Raw genomic sequence first — 14,488 nt, forward strand, 5'->3', positions numbered from 1 at the left:
GTATACCTCTCCATACCTCTCCTACTGTATATCTCTCCATACCTCTCCTACTGTATATCTCCTACCTCTCCTACTGTATACCTCTCCTACTGTATACCTCTCCTACTGTATACCTCTCATACCTCTCCTACTGTATACCTCTCCTACTGTATACCTCTCCTACTGTATACCTCTCCATACCTCTCCTACTGTATACCTCTCCATACCTCTCCTACTGTATATCTCTCCATACTTCTCCTACTGTATACCTCCCCGTACCTCTCCTACTGTATACCTCGTCATACCTATCCTACTGTATATCTCTCCTACTGTATACCTATCCTACTGTATACCTCTCCATACCTCTCCTACTGTATACCTATCCTACTGTATACCTCTCCATACCTCTCCTACTGTATACCTCTCCATACCTCTCCTACTGTATACCTATCCTACTGTATACCTCTCCTACTGTATACCTCTCCTACTGTATATCTCTCCATACCTCTCCTACTGTATACCTCTCCTACTGTATACCTCTCCGTACCTCTCCTACTGTATACCTCTCCGTACCTCTCCTACTGTATACCTATCCTACTGCATACCTCTCCATACCTCTCCTACTGTATACCTATCCTACTATATACCTATCCTACTGCATACCTCTCCATACCTCTCCTACTGTATACCTATCCTACTGTATACCTCTCCTACTGTATACCTCTCTATACCTCTCCTACTGTATACCTCTCTATACCTCTCCTACTGTATACCTCTCCTACTGCATACCTCTCCATACCTCTCCTACTGTATACCTATCCTACTGTATACCTATCCTACTGTATACCTCTCCTACTGCATACCTCTCCGTACCTCTCCTACTGTATACCTATCCTACTGTATACCTATCCTACTGTATACCTCTCCTACTGCATACCTCTCCGTACCTCTCCTACTGTATACCTATCCTACTGTATACCTATCCTACTGTATACCTCTCCTACTGTATACCTCTCCTACTGTATACCTCTCCATACCTCTCCTACTGTATACCTCTCCATACCTCTCCTACTGTATATCTCTCCATACCTCTCCTACTGTATACCTCCCCGTACCTCTCCTACTGTATACCTCGTCATACCTATCCTACTGTATATCTCTCCTACTGTATACCTATCCTACTGTATACCTCTCCATACCTCTCCTACTGTATACCTATCCTACTGTATACCTCTCCATACCTCTCCTACTGTATACCTCTCCATACCTCTCCTACTGTATACCTATCCTACTGTATACCTCTCCTACTGTATACCTCTCCTACTGTATATCTCTCCGTACCTCTCCTACTGTATACCTCTCCTACTGTATACCTCTCCTACTGTATACCTCTCTATACCTCTCCTACTGTATACCTCTCCTACTGTATACCTCTCCTACTGTATACCTCTCCATACCTCTCCTACTGTATACCTCTCCATACCTCTCCTACTGTATATCTCTCCATACCTCTCCTACTGTATATCTCTCCGTACCTCTCCTACTGTATACCTCTCCTACTGTATACCTCTCCTACTGTATACCTCTCTATACCTCTCCTACTGTATACCTCTCCTACTGTATACCTCTCCTACTGTATACCTCTCCATACCTCTCCTACTGTATACCTCTCCATACCTCTCCTACTGTATATCTCTCCATACTTCTCCTACTGTATACCTCCCCGTACCTCTCCTACTGTATACCTCGTCATACCTATCCTACTGTATATCTCTCCTACTGTATACCTATCCTACTGTATACCTCTCCATACCTCTCCTACTGTATACCTATCCTACTGTATACCTCTCCATACCTCTCCTACTGTATACCTCTCCATACCTCTCCTACTGTATACCTATCCTACTGTATACCTCTCCTACTGTATACCTCTCCTACTGTATATCTCTCCGTACCTCTCCTACTGTATACCTCTCCTACTGTATACCTCTCCGTACCTCTCCTACTGTATACCTCTCCGTACCTCTCCTACTGTACACCTATCCTACTGCATACCTCTCCATACCTCTCCTACTGTATACCTATCCTACTATATACCTATCCTACTGCATACCTCTCCATACCTCTCCTACTGTATACCTATCCTACTGTATACCTCTCCTACTGTATACCTCTCTATACCTCTCCTACTGTATACCTCTCTATACCTCTCCTACTGTATACCTCTCCATACCTCTCCTACTGTATACCTCTCCTACTGTCTCTCCTACTGTATACCTCTCTATACCTCTCCTACTGTATACCTCTCTACTGTATACCTCTCCTACTGTATACCTCTCCTACTGTATACCTCTCCATACCTCTCCTACTGTATACCTCTCCATACCTCTCCCTGTATATCTCTCCATACCTCTCCTACTGTATACCTCCCTGTACCTCTCCTACTGTATACCTCATACCTATCTGTATATCTCTCCTACTGTATACCTATCCTACTGTATACCTCTCCATACCTCTCCTACTGTATACCTATCTGTATACCTCTCCATACCTCTCCTACTGTATACCTCTCCATACCTCTCCTACTGTATACCTATCCTACTGTATACCTCTCCTACTGTATACCTCTCCTACTGTATATCTCTCCGTACCTCTCCTACTGTATACCTCTCCTACTGTATACCTCTCCGTACCTCTCCTACTGTATACCTCTCCGTACCTCTCCTACTGTATACCTATCCTACTGCATACCTCTCCATACCTCTCCTACTGTATACCTATCCTACTATATACCTATCCTACTGCATACCTCTCCATACCTCTCCTACTGTATACCTATCCTACTATATACCTCTCCTACTGTATACCTCTCTGTACCTCTCCTACTGTATACCTATCCTACTGTATACCTCTCCTACTGCATACCTCTCCGTACCTCTCCTACTGTATACCTATCCTACTATATACCTCTCCGTACCTCTCCTACTGTATACCTATCCTACTGTATACCTCTCCTACTGCATACCTCTCCATACCTCTCCTACTGTATACCTATCCTACTGTATACCTCTCCATACCTCTCCTACTATATACCTCTCCATACCTCTCCTACTGTATACCTCGAATATTTACCTAAGAAGCCGCAGGCTTCTCTCTCTCTCTCTCTCTCTCTCTCTCTCTCTCTCTCTCTCTCTCTCTCTCTCTCTCTCTCTCTCTCTCCCTCTCTCTCTCTCTCTCTCTCTCTCTCTCCCTGTCTCTCTCTCTCTCTCCTCTCTCTACATGTCTCTCTCCTCTACTCTCTCTACATGTCTCTCTCTCTCCCTCTCTCTACATGTCTCTCTCTCTCTCTCTACATGTCTCTCTCTCTCCCTCTCTCTCCATGTCTCTCTCTCTCCCTCTCTCTACATGTCTCTCTCCCTCCCTCTCTCTACATGTCTCTCTCCCTCCCTCTCTCTACATGTCTCTCTCTCTCCCTCTCTCTACATGTCTCTCTCCCTCCCCTCTCCTCTCTCTCTCTCCCTCCCTCTCCCTCCCTCCTCTACATCTCTACTGTCTCTCTCTCCTCCCTCTCTCTACATGTCTCCCTCTCCATGTCTCTCCCTCTCTCTACATGTCTCTCTCTCATGTCTCTCTCCCTCTCTCTACATGTCTCTCTCTCTCCCTCTCTCTACATGTCTCTCTCCCTCCCCTCTCTCTCTCTCCTCCCTCTCTCTACATGTCTCTCTCTCTCCCTCTCTCTACATGTCTCTCTCCCTCCCCCTCTCTACATGTCTCTCTCTCTCCTCCTCTCTCTACATGTCTCTCTCTCTCCCTCTCTCTACATGTCTCTCTCCCTCCCTCTCTCTACATGTCTCTCTCTCTCTCCTCTCTCTCCATGTCTCTCTCTCTCCCTCTCTCCCTCCCTCTCTACATGTCTCTCTCTCTCTCTCTCTACATGTCTCTCTCTCTCCCTCTCTCTACATGTCTCTCTCTCTCCCTCCCTCTCTCTACATGTCTCTCCTCTCCCTCTCTCTACATGTCTCTCTCCCTCCTCTCTCCCCTCTACATGTCCTCCCTCCCTCTCTCCATGTCTCTCTCTCCCTCCCTCTCTCCATGTCTCTCTCTCGTCCCTCCCTCTCTCTACATGTCTCTCTCCCTCCCTCTCTCCATGTCTCTCTCTCTCCGTCCCTCTCTCTACATGTCTCTCTCCCTCCCTCTCTCTACATGTCTCTCTCCCTCCCTCTCTCTACATGTCTCTCTCTCTCCCTCCATCTCTCTACATGTCTCTCTCCCTCCCTCTCTCTACATGTCTCTCTCCCTCCCTCTCTCCATGTCTCTCTCTCTCCCTCCCTCTCTCTACATGTCTCTCTCCCTCCCTCTCTCTACATGTCTCTCTCTCCCTCCCTCTCTCCATGTCTCTCTCTCTCCCTCTCTCTACATGTCTCTCTCCCTCCCTCTCTCTACATCTCTCTCTCCCTCCCTCTCTCTACATGTCTCTCTCTCTCCCTCTCTCTACATGTCTCTCTCCCTCCCTCTCTCCATGTCTCTCTCTCCCTCCCTCTCTCTACATGTCTCTCCCTCCCTCTCTCTACATGTCTCTCTCTCTCCCTCTCTCTACATGTCTCTCTCCCTCCCTCTCTCCATGTCTCTCTCTCTCCCTCCTCTCTCTACATGTCTCTCCCTCCCTCTCTCTACGTCTCTCCCTCCCCCTCTCTACATGTCTCTCTCCCTCCCTCTCTCTACATGTCTCTCTCTCTCCCTCTCTCTACATGTCTCTCTCCCTCCCCCTCTCTCCATGTCTCTCTCCCTCCTCCCTCTCTCTACATGTCTCTCTCCCTCCCTCTCTCTACATGTCTCTCTCCCTCCCTCTCTCTACATGTCTCTCTCCCTCCCTCTCTCTCTACATGTCTCACTCCCTCCCTCTCTCTACATGTCTCTCTCCCTCCCCCTCTCTCCATATCTCTCTCTCCCTCCCTCTCTCTACATGTCTCTCTCCCTCCCTCTCTCTACATGTCTCTCTCCCTCCTCCTCTCTCCATGTCTCTCTCCTCCCTCCCTCTCTCTACATGTCTCTCTCTCTCTCCCTCTCTCTACATGTCTCTCTCCCTCCCTCTCTCTACATGTCTCTCTCTCCCTCCCTCTCTCTACATGTCTCTCCCTCCCTCTCTCCATGTCTCTCTCTCTCCCTCTCTCTACATGTCTCTCTCCCTCCCTCTCTCCATGTCTCTCTCTCTCCCTCTCTCTACATGTCTCTCCCTCCCTCTCTCCATGTCTCTCTCTCTCCCTCCCTCTCTCCATGTCTCTCTCTCGTCCCTCCCTCTCTCTACATGTCTCTCTCCCTCCCTCTCTCCATGTCTCTCTCTCCTCTCTCTACATGTCTCTCTCCCTCCCTCTCTCTACATGTCTCTCTCCCTCCCTCTCTCTACATGTCTCTCTCTCTCCCTCCTCTCTCTACATGTCTCTCTCGCTCCCTCTCTCTACATGTCTCTCTCCCTCCCTCTCTCCATGTCTCTCTCTCTCCCTCCCTCTCTCTACATGTCTCTCTCCCTCCCTCTCTCTACATGTCTCTCTCTCCCTCCCTCTCTCCATGTCTCTCTCTCTCCCTCTCTCTACATGTCTCTCTCCCTCCCTCTCTCTACATCTCTCTCTCCCTCCCTCTCTCTACATGTCTCTCTCTCTCCCTCTCTCTACATGTCTCTCTCCCTCCCTCTCTCTACATGTCTCTCTCTCCCTCCCTCTCTCTACATGTCTCTCTCCCTCCCTCTCTCTACATGTCTCTCTCTCTCCCTCTCTCTACATGTCTCTCTCCCTCCCTCTCTCCATGTCTCTCTCTCTCCCTCCCTCTCTCTACATGTCTCTCTCCCTCCCCCTCTCTACATGTCTCTCCCTCCCTCTCTCCATGTCTCTCTCTCTCCCTCTCTCTACATGTCTCTCTCCCTCCCCCTCTCTCCATGTCTCTCTCCCTCCCCCTCTCTCTACATGTCTCTCTCCCTCTCTCTCTCCATGTCTCTCTCCCTCCCTCTCTCTACATGTCTCTCTCCCTCCCTCTCTCTCTACATGTCTCACTCCCTCCCTCTCTCTACATGTCTCTCTCCCTCCCCCTCTCTCCATATCTCTCTCTCTCCCTCCCTCTCTCTACATGTCTCTCTCCCTCCCTCTCTCTACATGTCTCTCTCCCTCCTCCTCTCTCCATGTCTCTCTCTCTCCCTCCCTCTCTCTACATGTCTCTCTCTCTCTCCCTCTCTCTACATGTCTCTCTCTCTCCCTCCCTCTCTCTACATGTCGCTCTCTCTCCCTCCCTCTCTCTACATGTCTCTCTCTCTCCCTCCCTCTCTCTACATGTCTCTCTCTCCCCCTCTCTCTCCATGTCTCTCTCTCTCTCTCCCTCCCTCTCTCTACATGTCTCTCTCTCTCCCTCCCTCTCTCCATGTCTCTCTCTCTCCCTCCCTCTCTCTACATGTCTCTCCCTCCCTCTCTCTACATCTCTCTCTCCCTCCCTCTCTCTACATGTCTCTCTCCCTCCCTCTCTCTACATGTCTCTCTCTCTCCCTCTCTCTCTCCATGTCTCTCTCTCTCCCTCCCTCTCTCTACATGTCTCTCTCTCTCCCTCCCTCTCTCCATGTCTCTCTCTCTCTCCCTCTCTCTACATGTCTCTCTCCCTCCCTCTCTCTACATGTCTCTCTCTCTCTCCCTCTCTCTACATGTCTCTCTCCCTCCCTCTCTCTACATGTCTCTCTCCCTCCCTCTCTCTACATGTCTCTCTCCCTCCCTCTCTCTACATGTCTCTCTCCCTCCCTCTCTCTACATGTCTCTCTCCCTCCCTCTCTCTACATGTCTCTCTCCCTCCCTCTCTCTACATCTCTCTCTCCCTCCCTCTCTCTACATGTCTCTCTCCCTCCCTCTCTCTACATGTCTCTCTCTCTCCCTCTCTCTCTCCATGTCTCTCTCTCTCCCTCCCTCTCTCTACATGTCTCTCTCTCTCCCTCCCTCTCTCCATGTCTCTCTCTCTCTCCCTCTCTCTACATGTCTCTCTCCCTCCCTCTCTCTACATGTCTCTCTCTCTCTCCCTCTCTCTACATGTCTCTCTCCCTCCCTCCTCTACATGTCTCTCTCCCTCCTCTCTCTACATGTCTCTCTCCCTCCTCTCTCTACATGTCTCTCTCCCTCCCTCTCTCTACATGTCTCTCTCCCTCCATCTCTCTACATGTCTCTCTCCCTCCCTCTCTCTACATGTCTCTCTCCGTCCCTCTCTCTACATGTCTCTCTCCTTCTCTCTCTCTACATGTCTCTCTCCCTCCCTCTCTCTCCATGTCTCTCTCTCTCCCTCCCTCTCTCTACATGTCTCTCTCTCTCCCTCCCTCTCTCTACATGTCTCTCTCTCTCTCTCCCTCTCTCTACATGTCTCTCTCTCTCTCTCCCTCTCTCTACATGTCTCTCTCTCTCTCCCTCTCTCTACATGTCTCTCTCTCTCCCTCTCTCTACATGTCTCTCTCTCTCTCCCTCTCTCTACATGTCTCTCTCCCTCCCTCTCTCCATGTCTCTCTCTCTCCCTCCCTCTCTCTACATGTCTCTCCCTCCCTCTCTCCATGTCTCTCTCCCTCCCTCTCTCTACATGTCTCTCTCCCTCCCTCTCTCTACATGTCTCTCTCTCTCCCTCTCTCCAGGTCTCTCTCTCTCCCTCTCTCTACATGTCTCTCTCTCTCCCTCTCCATGTCTCTCTCCCTCCCTCTCTCTACATGTCTCTCTCCCTCCCTCTCTCTACATGTCTCTCTCCCTCCCTCTCTCCATGTCTCTCTCTCTCCCTCCCTCTCTCTACATGTGTCTCTCTCTCCCTCCCTCTCTCCATGGCTCTCTCTCTCCCTCCCTCTCTCTACATGTCTCTCTCTCTCCCTCCCTCTCTCCATGTCTCTCTCTCTCCCTCCCTCTCTCTACATGTCTCTCTCCCTCCCTCTCTCTACATGTCTCTCTCCCTCCCTCTCTCTACATGTCTCTCTCTCTCCTCTCTCTACATGTCTCTCTCCCTCCCTCTCTCTACATCTCTCTCTCCCTCCTCTCTCTCCATGTCTCTCCCTCTCCCTCCCTCTCTCTACATGTCTCTCCCTCTCCCTCCCTCTCTCTCCATGTCTCTCTCTCTCCCTCCCTCTCTCTACATGTCTCTCTCCCTCCCTCTCTCTACATGTCTCTCTCTCCCTCCCTCCCTCTCTCCATGCCTCTCCCTCCCTCTCTCCATGTCTCTCTCTCTCCCTCCCTCTCTCTACATGTCTCTCTCTCTCCCTCCCTCTACATGTCTCTCTCCCTCCCTCTCTCTACATGTCTCTCTCTCCCTCCCTCTCTCCATGTCTCTCTCTCTCCCTCCCTCTCTCTACATGTCTCTCTCCCTCCCTCTCTCCATGTCTCTCTCTCTCCCTCCCTCTCCCTACATGTCTCTCTCTCTCCCTCCCTCTCTCCATGTCTCTCTCTATCCCTCTTTATCCAACTTTCCTTCTTTTCACCCCTTGCCCTCCCACGCCATCTCTATCTCTTCATTTCTCTCTCTCCATGTCTCTCTCTCCCTCCCTCTCTCTACATGTCTCTCTCCCTCCCTCTCTCTACATTTCTCTCTCTCTCCCTCCCTCTCTCCATGTCCTCTCCCTCCCCTCTCCATGTCTCTCTCTCTCTCTCCCTCCCTCTACATGTCTCTCTCCCTCCCTCTCTCTACATATCTCTCTCTCTCCCTCCCTCTCTCCATGTCTCTCTCTCTCCCTCCCTCTCTCTACATGTCTCTCTCCCTCCCTCTCTCCATGTCTCTCTCTCCCTCCCTCCCTCTCTCTACATGTCTCTCTCTCCCTCCCTCTCTCCATGTCTCTCTCTATCCCTCTTTATCCAACTTTCCTTCTTTTCACCCATTGCCCTCCCACGCCATCTCTATCTCTTAATTTCTCTCTCTCCATGTCTCTCTTTCCCTCCCTCTCTCTCCATTCTCTCTCTCTCCTTCCCTCTCTCTCCATGTCTCTCTCTCTCCCTCCCTCTCTCCATTTATCTCTGTGCTCGGTATGTGTCTATTCTGGGAGTCTCACTCAGCTCTCGCCTATCTCTCGCAGATGATGGTTTTGCAGCTGAGCTCGGGTTCCAGGGCTGCCCCCAAACCCACCCAGTCCCCCAAGGATTTTTAAAGAGGGACATAATGTTGATGGGACAGAACAAGTGTGACATGTCTTTCTCTCGCTCTCTCTCTCTCACCATCTACTGAGATTAGTTGAACATACCAGGGGGAGGAGGGCAGGGGAGGAGATGATGGTGGTGATGATGATGGTGGTGATGAAGGCTCCTCATTTGTCACAGTCAGTAGAGGATTGGTCACCCCTCATGGCCTGGTTCTTCTGGTCTTCCCAGTACAGCCAGTAGAGGACTGGTCACCCCTCAGAGCCTGGTTCCTCTCTACCCAGTACAGCCAGTAGAGGACTGGTCACCCCTCTAGCCTGGTTCCTCTCTACCCAGTACAGCCAGTAGAGGACTCCCTCAGAGCCTGGTTCCTCTCTACCCAGTACAGCCAGTAGAGGACTGGTCACCCCTCAGAGCCTGGTCCCTCTCTACCCAGTACAGCCAGTAGAGGACTGGCCTTCCCCTCAGAGCCTGGTTCCTCTCTCCCAGTACAGCCTAGAGGACTGGCCACCCCTCAGAGCCTGGTTCCTCTGGTCTACACAGTAGAGGACTGGTCACCCCTCAGAGCCTCTCTCTACCCAGTACAGCCAGTAGAGGACTGGCCACCCCTCAGAGCCTGGTTCCTCTCACCCAGTACAGCCTAGAGGACTGGACACCCCTCAGAGCCTGGTTCCTCTCTACCCAGTACAGCCAGTAGAGGACTGGACACCCCTCAGAGCCTGGTTCCTCTCTACCCAGTACAGCCAGTAGAGGACTGGTCACCCCTCAGAGCCTGGTTCCTCTCTACCCAGTAGAGGACTGGTCACCCCTCAGAGCCTGGTTCCTCTCTACCCAGTACAGCCAGTAGAGGACTGGTCACCCCTCAGAGCCTGGTTCCTCTCTACCCAGTACAGCCAGTAGAGGACTGGACACCCCTCAGAGCCTGGTTCCTCTCTACCCAGTACAGCCAGTAGAGGACTGGACACCCCTCAGAGCCTGGTTCCTCTCTACCCAGTACAGCCAGTAGAGGACTGGCCACCCCTCAGAGCCTGGTTCCTCTCTACCCAGTACAGTCAGTAGAGGACTGGCCACCCCACAGAGCCTGGTTCCTCTCTACCCAGTACAGCCAGTAGAGGACTGGCCACCCCTCAGAGCCTGGTTCCTCTGGTCTACCCAGTACAGCCAGTAGAGGACTGGCCACCCCACAGAGCCTGCTTCCTCTCTACCCAGTACAGCCAGTAGAGGACTGGACACCCTCAGAGCCTGGTTCCTCTCTACCCAGTACAGCCAGTAGAGGACTGGCCACCCCACAGAGCCTGGTTCCTCTGGTCTACCCAGTACAGCCATAGAGGACTGGACACCCCTCAGAGCCTGGTTCCTCTCTACCCAGTACAGCCAGTAGAGGACTGGACACCCCTCAGAGCCTGGTTCCTCTGGTCTACCCAGTACAGCCAGTAGAGGACTGGTCACCCCTCAGAGCCTGGTTCTCTCTACCCAGTACAGCCAGTAGAGGGACTGGTCACCCCTCAGAGCCTGGTTCCTCTCTACCCAGTACAGCCAGTAGAGGACTGGACACCCCTCAGAGCCTGGTTCCTCTCTACCCAGTACAGCCAGTAGAGGACTGGTCACCCCTCAGAGCCTGGTTCCTCTCTACCCAGTATAGCCAGTAGAGGACTGGACACCCCTCAGAGCCTGGTTCCTCTGGTCTACCCAGTACAGCCAGTAGAGGACTGGTCACCCCTCAGAGCCTGGTTCCTCTCTACCCAGTACAGCCAGTGAGGACTGGTCACCCCTCAGAGCCTGGTTCCTCTGGTCTACCCAGTACAGCCAGTAGAGGACTGGACACCCCTCAGAGCCTGGTTCCTCTGACCCAGTACAGCCAGTAGAGGACTGGACACCCCTCAGAGCCTGGACCCAGTACAGCCAGTAGAGGACTGGACACCCCTGAGCCTGGTACCCAGTACAGCCAGTAGAGGACTGGACACCCCTCAGAGCCTGGTTCCTCTCACCCAGTACAGCCAGTAGAGGACTGGTCACCCCTCATAGCCTGGTTCCTCTCTTCCCAGTACAGCCAGTAGAGGACTGGTCACCCCTCAGAGCCTGGTTCCTCTCTACCCAGTACAGCCAGTAGAGGACTGGTCACCCCTCAGAGCCTGGTTCCTCTCTACCCAGTACAGCCAGTAGAGGACTGGTCACCCCTCATAGCCTGGTTCCTCTCTACCCAGTACAGCCAGTAGAGGACTGGTCACCCCTCAGAGCCTGGTTCCTCTCTACCCAGTACAGCCAGTAGAGGACTGGTCACCCCTCATAGCCTGGTTCCTCTCTACCCAGTACAGCCAGTAGAGGACTGGACACCCCTCATAGCCTGGTTCCTCTCTACCCAGTACAGCCAGTAGAGGACTGGACACCCCTCAGAGCCTGGTTCCTCTCTACACAGAACAGTTGAGGGTTTCTGCACTTGAGAACTGCTGATGTAGAAAGGGCTTTATAAAAAATTTATTGATTGATTGATTGATTGATTGATTGATTGATTGATTGATCGATTGTTTGTTTGATCAATCAATCAAATGTATCAGCTGATGTCAGCAGGGTCAAATAATAATAATCACAGTGGTTGTCGAGGGCAACAGGTCAGCACCTCAGGAGTAAATCAACCACTTCTACTATAATCAAATCAAATGTATTTATATAGCCCTTCGTACATCAGCTGATATCTCAAAGTGCTGTACAGAAACCCAGCCTAAAACCCCCAAACAGCAAGCAATGCAGGTGTAGAAGCACGGTGGCTAGGAAAAACTCCCTAGAAAGGCCCAAACCTAGGAAGAAACCTAGAGAGGAACCAGGCTATGTGGGGTGGCCAGTCCTCTTCTGGCTGTGCCGGGTGGAGATTATAACAGAACATGGCCAAGATGTTCAATGTTCATAAATGACCAGCATGGTCAAATAATAGTAAGGCAGAACAGTTGAAACTGGAGCAGCAGCACAGTCAGGTGGACTGGGGACAGCAAGGAGTCATCATGTCAGGTAGTCCTGGGGCACGGTCCTAGGGCCCAGGCCAGTTGAAACTGGAGCAGCAGCATGGCCAGGTGGACTGGGGACAGCAAAGAGTCATCATGTCAGGTAGTCCTGGGGCATGGTCCTAGGGCTCAGGTCCTCCGAGAGAGAGAGAGAGAGAGAGAGAGAGAGAGAAGAAAGAGATAAGGAGAGAATTAGAGAACGCACACTTAGATTCACACAGGACACCGAATAGGACAGGAGAAGTACTCCAGATATAACAAACTGACCCTAGCCCCCCGACACATAAACTACTGCAGCATAAATACTGGAGGCTGAGACATGAGGGGTCAGGAGACACTGTGGCCCCATCCGAGGACACCCCCGGACAGGAAGGATATAACCCCACCCACTTTGCCAAAGCACAGCCCCCACACCACTAGAGGGATATCTTCAACCACCAACTTACCATCCTGAGACAAGGCTGAGTATAGCCCACAAAGATCTCCGCCACGGCACAACCCAAGGGGGGGGCGCCAACCCAGACAGGAGGACCACAACAGTGAATCAACCCACTCAGGTGACGCACCCCCTCCAGGGATGGCATGAGAGAGCCCCAGTAAGCCAGTGACTCAGCCCCTGTAATAGGGTTAGAGGCAGAGAATCCCAGTGGAAAGAGGGGAACCGGCCAGGCAGAGACAGCAAGGGTGGTTCGTTGCTCCAGAGCCTTTCTGTTCACCTTCCCACTCCTGGGCCAGACTACACTCAATCATATGACCCACTGAAGAGATGAGTCTTTAGTAAGGACTTAAAGGTTGAGACCGAGTTTGCGTCTCTGTCATTGGTAGGCAGACCGTTCCATAAAAATGGAGCTCTATAGGAGAAAGCCCTGCCTCCAGCTGTTTGCTTAGACATTCTAGGGACAATTAGGAGACCTGCGTCTTGTGACCGTAGCGTACGTGTAGGTATGTACGGCAGGACCAAATCAGAGAGGTAGGTAGGAGCAAGCCCATGTAATGCTTTGTAAGTTAGCAGTAAAACCTTGAAATCAGCCCGTGCTTTGACAGGAAGCCAGTGTAGGGAGGCTAGCACTGGAGTAATATGATCAAATTTTTTGGTTCTAGTCAGGATTCTAGCAGCCGTATTTATCCCTAACTGAAGTTTATTCAGTGCTTTATCCAGGTAGCCGGAAAGTAGAGCATTGCAGTAGTCTAACCTAGAAGTGACAAAAGCATGGATTAATTTGTCTGCATCATTTTTGGACAGAAAGTTTCTGGAGCAGCAGCACTGCCAGGTGGACTGGGGACAGCAAGGAGTCATTATGCCAGGTAGTCCTCATGCATGGTCCTAGGGCTCAGGTCCTCCGTGAGGGAGAGAGAATTAGAGGGAGCATACATCAATTCACACGGGACACCGGATAATTACACCAGATATAACAGACTGAACTCTAGCCCCCCCCCGACACATGGAGACTGTATAGACGGATGTATTGACGGTTGTATTGATTGATTGACAGGACCCTCCCATGGCGGTGACACTGGGACTGAGGATGGAAGAGATGATATTTAACCTGGCAGACACACACCTGTTCTTCAACGACTTAGAGGTAGGTTAGCTCAGGAACACACTGTATAGATACAGATACTGATCTGGGATCAGATCCCCACTGTCAGTGTAATCTAATTCATTGTGATTTTAAAAAGGTCACACTGATCCTAGATCAGCACTCCTCCTCCTCTGAGAGGCTGTGATACGTGTGTAGCTCCTTCATGTGTAGACACTGCCACCTAGTGACACAAACTGAAGACTTAAACTTGTCTGTCTGTCTGTCTGTCTGTCTGTCTGTCTGTCTGTCTGTCTGTCTGTCTGTCTGTCTGTCTGTCTGTCTGTCTGTCTGTCTGTCTGTCTGTCTGTCTGTCTGTCTGTCTGTCTGTCTGTCTGTCTGTCTGTCTGTCTGTTTCTGTGTGTGTGTGTTTCTGTCTGTCTGTCTGTCTGTCTGTCTGTCTGTCTGTCTGTCTGTCTGTCTGTCTGTCTGTCTGTCTGTCTGTCTGTCTGTCTGTCTGTCTGTCTGTCTGTCTGTCTGTCTGTCTGTTTCTGTGTGTGTGTGTTTCTGTCTGTGTGTGTGGGTGGGTGTTCAGGAGTGTGATCAGGTCCATATTGATGATGTGTCGTCGGATGACAACGGACAGGACCTGAGGTGAGCGTTCAACAACGTTTTCTTCTTCACAGTTAAACGACGAGTTCAGGATGTGAACAACGCGATATCACATGGTTCCATCAGAACAGTCTGTGGGCCAGGAGAAACTGGAATCCATGGGATGCTTTTCTTTAAACAGCCTCTACAAACGTCACCTAACATCAAGTAGTAACATCCTCAACTACTCATTTAAGCCTACATCATACCAGAGGAGGCTGGT

The 14,488-nt window shown here is 51.2% G+C and overlaps 1 protein-coding gene across 4 annotated transcripts in view; it reads left to right on the plus strand.

Annotated features, from left to right (window-relative positions):
- The window catches only part of eya4 (EYA transcriptional coactivator and phosphatase 4), a 194,988-nt gene that overhangs the window by 172,272 nt on the left and 8,228 nt on the right, over nt 1-14,488 (plus strand). For all 4 annotated transcript variants that reach the window (XM_046299114.1, XM_046299113.1, XM_046299115.1 and 1 more), the window contains 2 exons: nt 13,588-13,677; nt 14,210-14,268. In XM_046299114.1, the coding sequence (XP_046155070.1) occupies nt 13,588-13,677; nt 14,210-14,268 (149 nt within the window). The remainder of the gene's footprint in view (nt 1-13,587; nt 13,678-14,209; nt 14,269-14,488) is intronic.

This window comes from Oncorhynchus gorbuscha, linkage group LG14, assembly GCF_021184085.1.
Source record: "Oncorhynchus gorbuscha isolate QuinsamMale2020 ecotype Even-year linkage group LG14, OgorEven_v1.0, whole genome shotgun sequence".
NCBI classification, from domain to species: domain Eukaryota; kingdom Metazoa; phylum Chordata; class Actinopteri; order Salmoniformes; family Salmonidae; genus Oncorhynchus; species Oncorhynchus gorbuscha.